At 43.4% G+C, this 9,716-nt stretch overlaps 1 protein-coding gene across 1 annotated transcript; it reads right to left on the bottom strand.

Moving 5' to 3' along the window:
* Positions 1-731: 731 nt before the first annotated feature.
* Positions 732-5,016, bottom strand: FBXO5 (F-box protein 5; the record flags this gene model as incomplete). The annotated part of the gene is made up of 4 exons (XM_081997715.1): positions 4,286-5,016; positions 3,875-3,965; positions 2,513-2,674; positions 732-983 (listed from the first exon to the last, which is right to left on the bottom strand). The coding sequence occupies exons 1-4, from the start codon at positions 5,005-5,007 to the stop codon at positions 732-734; spliced, it is 1,227 nt and encodes a 408-aa protein (XP_081853841.1). The 5' UTR covers positions 5,008-5,016.
* Between the last annotated feature and the right edge of the window lie 4,700 nt (positions 5,017-9,716).

The raw sequence follows: 9,716 nt of genomic DNA, 5'->3' as shown, positions 1-9,716 counted from the left end.
CTGGCAAATAAAGTATTTTTTAGCAATATAGCCAAGATACAGTACTTTTTTTTTTTAACTTGGAAAGGGTATCACCTCAGTTCAAGGAAAACCTGCAGTTTCTGAATGAAGAAATGAAGGAAGAGCAAAAATTTAAGATTCACATAAGGTAAACCATCATAGAAAATGGTATTATGAACATTCACATTTTAAAATTAAGGCAAAGCCTTGAAAAAAATCATAAAATCTAGACTTCCCCATAATTTTGTTAAAAGGGACTTCACTCACCTCACTTGACATTCTCACTATAAATGCTTTTAAAAAACTTTTGAACAAGAGTAAACATTTAAATAAAGCATGCTTTATGCTTCCTCCTACCAGCATTCAATTATTGCTAGGGCTACACATGAAAGGCTACTTGCCAAAACTTTGATTAAATATTATTGTGGGGTGTTTTGAAGACTAGAATACAATAGACAAATTGTCTGGCCAATATTTAAAATTTTATTAGAATCCATATCCAGAATTTTCTTTTAAATTTATAGATTTATAGTAAGAGTTTTTTAAATGGATATTTGTGAGGATTCCTAGGAAATTCAACACAACCAAATAGTACAGAGGAATAATAAAATTAACCTGTTTTTTTGATATAGAGTAGCAGAAAGCACTTTCTTGATTTTCTTTGTGGTTAACTTCATATCCTAAAAAAGTCTTTTATTGGACAACTGACAATCTGTATTGGGATGGATGGATCACAATCGCCGTAGATTCTGTTTGCTTTTCTTAGTCCCAGGGAGTGGCCCTAGCTTAGAGTTGGGTTTCACTGGTTTGCCACTCATACAGTCACTGGAGCTGTGGTAGCTGCACATGCACTTTGTGCAAAAGTCAAAGCCACAACTTTCACGATTGCACATCGCTCTTTGTAGATAGGAGTCATACTTTGCAGGTGAGCCACAGCGATGGCAGACTTTAAGGCTCTCAGTGTTTTTCAAGGTCTTAGCAGCCTGTTGGAAAAAGCATATAAAGAAAATCATGAGCAGAGGGGTAAACACACACACCAAACATTCCCTGATGTTCCCATCTAAGTGCCATAAAACATATTATTACTTCTTCTCTAGACAGATAAATTACAAATTTAGCCTAATTCTTGTTGTATCAGATACCAAGGGAGATTGAACAGGAATAATCAGTCTATAACTGCAGGTACTCTGAACTGGAATAGAGGTAGCCAGTTTAAAATTTTTTAAATTTTAAAGGACAGACTAAATGCAAAGCAGTAAGAAAAACAGCCCTCCTGAATCGACCCAAACTCATCCAAGGATGGTGATTTAGTTAACTTTAATTTAAAAAAAAAGAAAATAAATCTGAATTCCATTTAAACCATTAACATTTTTGATAAGTGAGTAATGTGTCCAGGAATCTCAGCTGTGGGGCACTCTGCTTGAGACACCAAATAGAAGCAATTCCTACTTCTCTCCGATGAATTCATTTTTGACACAAAAACAGATCCACCATTCAAAATCATTCAGCATTAGAAAATTATAGATCAGTACACCACTTTATATCACTCAGTTGTTAAAAGGAAAATGTTTTTATAACCTAAAAGCGTGTGTAGACATATATATATATATATGTTTATCAAGGAAAAAATTTTAGACTGCTACTTCAGTGTACAGTTGAACTTTCAGATTCCTAATGCTACGAAATACTATACAGTAGTATTAGAGCAGCTTGACCATACTTTCCAGTGCAGTTATATCTCCTTCTCTTATTGCACCAATTTGCAGAATAAGACTTTTGAACTTAAGTATAAAAACTTTTTCTGGTTAGGAAAATATGTTGCCTATTAACAAACAACGACTTTGAATAAACATTTTTAAAAGTCTTATTAGACACTTGCAATGTAAGACCTGCACCCATACAGGAAAAAAAAGCTTAAGAAAAATAACAAGGTGAAGGGAAACTTAGGCTGTTGGCAGCTGTTGACAACTCCAAATGTGCAACACACTACAAATATGTAGTTAAAAAGGTATTTTCATGTTAGATAATTAGTTGGTAAAAAAAGCATAGAATGAACAGGAGAAATATTAATTTGTTTAATTTTAAAAAATAAGTATTTATTCTTTGGTCTTTTTTTTTTTTTTTAATTGCCCATCAGTGTGAAGCAAAAGTGACAGTTTGTGTTGGATTGCTTATCTGGAAAACACGTGATTCATTATAAGCTCATGGGAACTAAGAGGAAACGACTAAACGTTTTCATGTCTGATTCAAGCCAAAATTTAAGCAAAAAAAAAATCACTAAGTCATTTTGAGCGTAGATAGACACCCGGGGCATAGAACATTGTATCAATATTCTCCACTTAAGTTTCTGACATTGTCTTAGAATAGGCTCAATAAGCAAAATCTGGCAGCCATATTAATAAGTTACAAGCACTTCAAACTGGAGATACTACTTTCAGAAATATGCTTTACAAGCTGACCATGTGCCAGACAACACGTGAGAAATTAAAGATGAATGGAAATCATCAGTTACCTCAGAAAACTCCATAAGCCTGCTGTGATTCTTAGATGCTTTGGATCTGGTGCCTTTTTTATTCAAGCTGTTTGGTGGAGTTGCTTTCTGAATGGAAGCTAATGCTGCTCGATAGAGAACATACTCCCTTGTTGCAGCATGCTCCGATGCCTTAGTGCCATTCTAAAGAAAAGAAAAACAAAAATAAAATTTGAGAAGAGATTTATCTAATAGTGACTTTCTGTTTAACGGAAGTCAACAACTTATTTTTGATCCTTCCTCCTGGCTAGGTTTCCAATCATAAAGCATCACACCAAGTAGTATGCTACTAATTTTACCTTAGCTTTCTCACTACTGTTATAAATGCATAGAACAGCCCCCTAGTTCGGACCATCAAAACCAACCAACTTCTATTACATAATGCAACTTACTTTCGTATTAACACATCACACTTATTTAGGCAGAGCGTGTAACCAAGTCACTGCAATGTTTTAAAGCACAAAGCAATATTTTTAATTCTTTACAGTGAACAGGGATGCTTGAAGTTTCCTTTCTGAGAAGCAAACCCCTCCCACCAAATTTTTAAGTCTGCAATTCAGGTTAAAAGGAAGCATACAATGGCAGGGAGGAAATCAAACTTTATGGGATGAATGTTCAGTGCTGGCCAGCTGTTTCATCCCAACAGGCTAGCACCATAAAATACTACATGAAATTCAAACTAGTTGACTACCTTATTCTGTGGCAGATCCTAAGCCTTGTTTCATTGTCTCTCCATCTCTCAAGGAAGAAAAACAGTCCTAGTGTGCCTTGGTAAAGTGCAATGCTACTGTGCTTTGATCTCACATTTTTTATTTCATAGGACAAATAGGCATTAGGAATAGCTCACAGTGCAAAAGGCTTTTCAGTTTTCTACAGCCAACATGTTGCACTGCAGAGACTGTTGCTAGAAAGTTTAAGCAGAGAACCAGAGTCACACAGTCAGCGAGGCGGTTTCTCTCATTCTCTCTCCTGGATCAGTGGGGACGCTGAAGCAAGCAAGCCTCTGCTGAGCGCACCTAGGGCTTGCCCAGCGGGCAGTGCTGGAAGCAACCCTCTCCCTTCCTGCCTTCCTCTGTAACACAGGACACGTGGAAGCTCTTAAGAACATCTGCATCTCTCCTTGAGTAACCTTCGCAGTCAACCTTTCTTGGGCTCCAAAGACAGTGAAGTCACTAGCAACACTTGAGACCGGGCATCTTAACAGGACAAACTCTGACACATCAGTGACAATGTTTTCAATCTAAGAAACTCTTCTGCTATCTCTTAAGTTTGGGAGGCGCCCTGAAAGAGCAGAAAGACGCTGCTGGTTTAGGCTTGAAATATCTAATGAGTGCAGAAACTTACAGAAAGGTTTTTCACAGCTTTACTATACATTTGGAAAATCCATTTATCATCTTGTAGAATCTTCTGCCATGTTGTGCTGACTTTGGCAAAACTGCAACGACAATACAAACATATCAGTTACCTCCTAGGAAAGGAAAAAACTTCTTATTTAATAGTGGGAATAACTAAGTAATTTTTTTTCATGTGGAAGATGGGATATGTCCACAGTTGTAGTCTTTAATTTGCCTTCTAGGGAAAAGACATGTTTTCCATATATATCATGGCTTACATTGACAGTTCATGTTTTAATATATTGATACATAATACTAATGAATGAGTAAATGTCACAAGCCCCATATCTAAAACATTCTTAAGCCATCTGATTAGGTTTTTTACTTCCCGAATGAAATACAATGAGATCAATATACTTACTTTATTAAATCCATCTCACCGAGATGCCTTAAAATGTTTGCTAATATATGTTTCAGGTTCTTTTGGAAGAGTTCAGCAAGAATGTCTATTCTATCTAATCCCATTTTCTTTCCAATTAGGTTACAAAGTTCAACCTTTCCCCTGAAAACAATTCTGTCTACTGCAGCCCAAGACTTGAGATTTCTTTTACCACTTTTTTTCAAAGTTGAGCAAATCATTTCTTCGTAATGGATTACCGGCAACAAAGTCTTCTTTGAAAACTGTGGTTGGTTTTGGTTCTTCATGAGACAATGCTTTGGTGTGCCACAGAGATTCCCAGCCAAAGGTATACTATCCTCATGTTCTATTGCATCAGCGTATTGATTACTTAACATAGAGGAATAACCACTGTCCTCATTAAATTTACTGTTTTCCAATGCCTCCATTTCGTAAATACCTTCATCAAGTCTCTGTGTTGCGTGTTTATTTTCTTTGTTATGTACAGGTCTTCCTTCATCTTCAAGGTCTAAATTTCTGGTGGCCGCATGGTATGAGTCACTAAGGAGTATTTTCTGATGCTCTTCAGCACAGCTTTTACAAAAGCCTTCCTCATAATTCAAGGGGCAGGATTCTTCCACTCTTGTTTTCTCCACAGCAGGTTTCAATGGTGCAAACCCAGCACGAAGAGACATACAATCAAAATCACATTTCATTTTGAAAGAGTGATTAAGGTTTGATTTCATTATTTTGTTTGTATCCTGCAAGAAACAACAAGGACAGAATTACAACACCGCATAAACTACATCACAAATTCTTTTTCTCATAAAGAACCGATCATGCCTTCCTTCTGCATTATAAATTTCAAGTTTTTATCTAACTCACCCTCTAGTGCCTAAACCACAGACAACTAGTGGAACTAAGGATTTGAACTGCCACACATTAAATCTATGTAAGACCATCTCAAAACTAGACGTTTATGCTGAGGAAACTGACTGGTTGATGTACTTTTTCACCACCCCAACAGTAGAGAGCACTTTTACACACACCAATGCTTCCACTTCCTACCCTAAATGCAGCGATGTACTCGGGACACTTGCGGTCCCTTGCAAGGGACACGAGTGGCAGAGGGTCTGTGAGTGACAGCAGGCCCGTGCAGGCGTACAGCCAGGGCAGAGCAGCCTGAAGTTGGGTTCCAAGGCCAGAGGCAATGCTGCTGATGCAGCCAGGTATCCGGCTTTTTTTTTAAAGGGGAGGCGGCCGGGTGGCACGGGAAAAGTCTGAGTGCTCACACGCGTTTATAACTTATATATAGTTATATATATAAGTTTATAACTGGAAAGCAGTGACCTTCCAACAATGGTCAAAGTGAAATAAAGGTTTCTTACAAGCATGATTTTAAGAGGGTGACAGGTCGATATATATTATAGGGAAATTGAGCTTTTATTGCCCTGTTTCTCTCCCCCCCCCCCCCCCCCAAGTGTGGTGCTATCTATATTAACAATTGCGGGGGATGGGCGAGGGCTGAAGAGAAGGAAGCCATCTCTGTCGTGGTAGATCCAAGGGGCAAATAATTCTCAACATGCTTTGCAATCCTTAGGAAAAATAAGCTCCCCCATTTGAGCACGTATTTTAAGAGGTTTAAAGAGATTTTTTTAAGCACTTAGAGCAGTTTTGGAAAAAAGTATTAAAGAAATGTGTTTCACGAACATTTCTGTGAAAAAGTCCCTTCTTCGTACCTACTTTTGGCGGAAGAAAGGAGCAAATACGCTTAGGGCTTTGTACAGTGTGAGCTGGGGAGAGATGCAAGCCCTCGCTAAGCCCACTACCCCCCTCCCCCCGCGTGCCGCCAGCGAGCAGAGGAGCTTTTGGGCTGAGAACCTGCAGCACTGGGAAATGTCCCGTCCCCCGCCCCGGTGTTTCGGGGCGCCAGGACCAGCCCCGATCCGCCGGCGGAGCGGCCGCGGGCCCCCGCGGCGCTGTCAGGCTGCTCCCGCCCGGCGCTCAAGATGGCCCGGGTCGGCGGCAGGTAGACCGTCTCCCGGCCCTGCCGTGCCCCGCCGCCCCGGGAGCCCCACCCTGGGCCTTCGGGGGTCTCCGTTTTCCCCCGCGTGGAAGGATTCCCCCTAAAATGGTGATGGCGGGGCCGGCAGGAGCCCGCCGGGGGATGCCCCCCTCTGGCGGCGTGGCCCGGCGGGCGGGAGACAGCGCGGCGCCTCCCCGCCCGCTACCGCCCGCCGGCGGGAGCTGCGCTCCCCACCCCGGCTCGGCCCCGGCCCCACTAGCGTGCGGCGGGCAGCGGGGCGCGCCCCACACGCGGCTCGGTGGCGGGACTGGGGCGCTCCACGGCCGCCCAGTCCCACCCCGTCCCGCCGGCGGGATAGCTGCGGGGCGAGGCTGGGGAGGGCGGCAGGGCCGGCCGGCCGCCGGGGATACCCATCCCCCGTCCGCCCGCTTGCCCCTCTCAGCACTACCAGCACCCCGAGTCCCGCCACCACGTACACCGGCAGCCCCCACCCGTCCCGGCCACAGAGCCCACACCGCGGAGTACCCGCTGCCCCCGAACCGGCCCTTCCACGGAGCCCTCGCCGCAGCACCCCACTATCCCGAACCGGCCCTTGCACGGAGCCCTCGCCGCGGCGCCCGCCCGCTCACCTGCAGGGCTGCGCCGCCGCCGCCGCGGGCCGGGAGTGCGCGGCCGCCCTCGCCGGGTACTTTTAAAAACTTTGAATTTGGTATCCAAAACCGCGCCGGCCAATCGGACGCCGCCGGCGGGGCGGCGCGGCCAATAGGAGGCGGGCAGAAGGCGGGGGCCAATCCGAGGCTCCGCAGGCGGAGCCGGCCCGGCTCACATTTTCCCTCCTCGACCGGCAAGGAGCGAGGCGACTGGCGCGGAGGTGGCGCGCGCGCGCCCCGTGCGGGGCAGGGCGAGGCGGGGCCGGGCGGGGGGCGGAGCGCGGGAGACAGGGCTCGGGGCGGGGCGCGGCCGCCGGCGGCATCTTCCGCCCGGCGGCATCTCCCGGCACCCGAGGGGGCCCAAGACCCTCTCCTAAACGAACAACCGCCTGCAGCGCTACGGGGGTGACGCACGTCTAAGCGCTGCCTGGCGCCTGAAGATCTGCGTTTGCTTTTATGAATGGGCGCGTCCGGGATCATCCTTGCACACACGGGGGTGCACGCTCAAAGCGTGCAAAGCACCGGGGAAGGATTTGTTAAGTCTGGCGGTGGATCTCACATCTGGGTTCCTCCCATGGAAGAAATGTATTTCTTTTAAAGTATAGTCACCGTTATTAGTAGTTGGCACAGTGAGGAGGAGTGCTACCGGGAAGCTACGGAGACTGACAGCAGAGCGGGGATGCCAGCGCTCCCAAAAACGTAACCTCACAGCACAGGGTGGTTGCAGTTGCAGTGAGACAACAGACCTTGCATTAAAACAAATACGGAGCAAGAAAGGGACTTCAAGTCTTTATGCAGTAATGCTTGCCATGACAGGCCAAGGGGGTACCACTGAAGACAGTGAGGTCCACCTTGTATGACACTGTCAGATGCCAGTTTTGGGATACCTCTGTCAGCCTCCTGCCAGAACCACGCCGTCTGTCTTTTCTCATGCTGATCAGAGGAAAAAACGCATCTACAGTGTCTGTTCAGGAGACAAGAACAGGGAGGCTGCAAGCCAGGCAAGATCTGGCCAGCCGGGCCACCAGCTGCAGCATCGGCGAAGGTTGAGGGTGGCAAAGGCCTGAACACTTGTGTAAGTTCCATGCAGTAGTCCAGTGCTTTGACCTGGCTGATGGCCCTTAGCTGTTCAGAGAAGCTGAAGGAACCACAAACCCCGTCCATCACTTGGTTTAAGATAGCCTGGCTTTAACTGAAATCAAGAAGACTGGCACCAGGGCTCGCTAGTCTTCTGTTTACAGTACTGATCTGCTAGGAATAAAGACTTCAGTCCTAGTTTCTGCTCCAATCAATATCTAATTATTTTACACACAAAATGCATCAATGTTTATTTTTACTTTCTTATGTGCCAGCTGGGAGTTGTAAATGTGGTGGTAAATCTAGACCTAGGTCTCACACTTACCAACAGGAAATATGTGTGGCTGACCTTATGCAAACAGGCACTCCTACATTTGAAGTTAATGTGTGCATCTTTTAATTAAAAGATTTGCAACCTAATCATAGTTACCATGCAGTATTTCCTGGAAAACAAAGCTGACAAAGGTATTATGCGGGTTTTGACATGCATTGGTTCAAACTGCAGCCTCAAATGTAATAAAAGAGGATAATAAACTAGTAATAATCAGTTGATTTTTATATAGGGTGTTTAAATAATGCATTTCTATAAGCTATTTGTGGGAAACTTTGTTCCTATTGTGATTTCTCACACTAATTTTACTTAGCAGTCTGAAAGTAAACACCCCTATATTAATGGTAAATTTTTTCCTTAGATTCCAATTTCTCATTTACTGATATTCATATTTCAAATACATTCTGTGTGTGTATACACACATACATAGGTACAATGCATGATGACATAATGTGGCACAGAAGCTGCAGGTTTTGTATTGCTATATGTATTTGGGATTGTAAAATGTAGTCTAAAATAAAAGTTAAGAGTTGTCTTTACCCACAGATAAAAATATGTGCACATATATCAGTAGATTAGAAAGACAAAAGTTATACTTTGCTTTCACCAATTCAATGTTTTAAGATGCTGGTAAATAAGTAGACAAAAACAGTATGCCATTCATACTATGTAACCTTTAGAAAATCAATACACCAGAGATCCAATTAAAAAGCGTAAAGGAGAAACTGAACTGAAGCCAAATGGAAACTGAAATATCAGCCAAACAATATTGCAATGATTGTTTTCACTTTTGACTCAAGAACAGAAACATTCTTTTCAAACACAACTCCCTAACTTGTCACTTGGCTTCCACAGCTTTTTTTTTGGAACAAGGGATATACCTAAACAGTTTTTTGTGTTTATTAATAAGGGCCAGAAGGTCACAAAAACATGAAGGAGGTACACTTTGACTCCTCCCATGCCATGTGTAAGAGATTAACAAATATGCAGATTAGCAGTGGGATCATTTATTTACCACTTTCTTCCAATCACTCAAACAAAATAGGATATTTTTGTTCTCTCAAGTAAGCTACTTGACACTGTACTCACATTTAAACTACTGTTTAAATGAAAACTGGAAGTAGAAATAGCTCATTTTTTAATGCGTACCTTTCAAAAGTGGTGTATCAGTGTCTTCTCAGTGGATAAAGATAAAAACTGCAGTTACTTCTTGCCCAGTCAAATTTACTTTTTAAGTGGACTGCTGCAGCAATACTGTCTCATATAAAGGTAATAAAGTCTTTTACTCAGCAAGTAGGAAAACTGTTTTAGCAGTCATGAGGAAACAAGCTGTGGTGTCTTTCGTGATCTGAAAAGCAGTTGCTTCTTCTG

The sequence above is a fragment of the Phaethon aethereus genome, assembly GCF_964289735.1.
Source record: "Phaethon aethereus genome assembly, chromosome: 3".
Classification (NCBI taxonomy): domain Eukaryota; kingdom Metazoa; phylum Chordata; class Aves; order Phaethontiformes; family Phaethontidae; genus Phaethon; species Phaethon aethereus.
The sequence above is the reverse complement of the archived record's forward strand: the minus strand, read 5'-3'. Positions and strand labels throughout refer to the sequence as shown.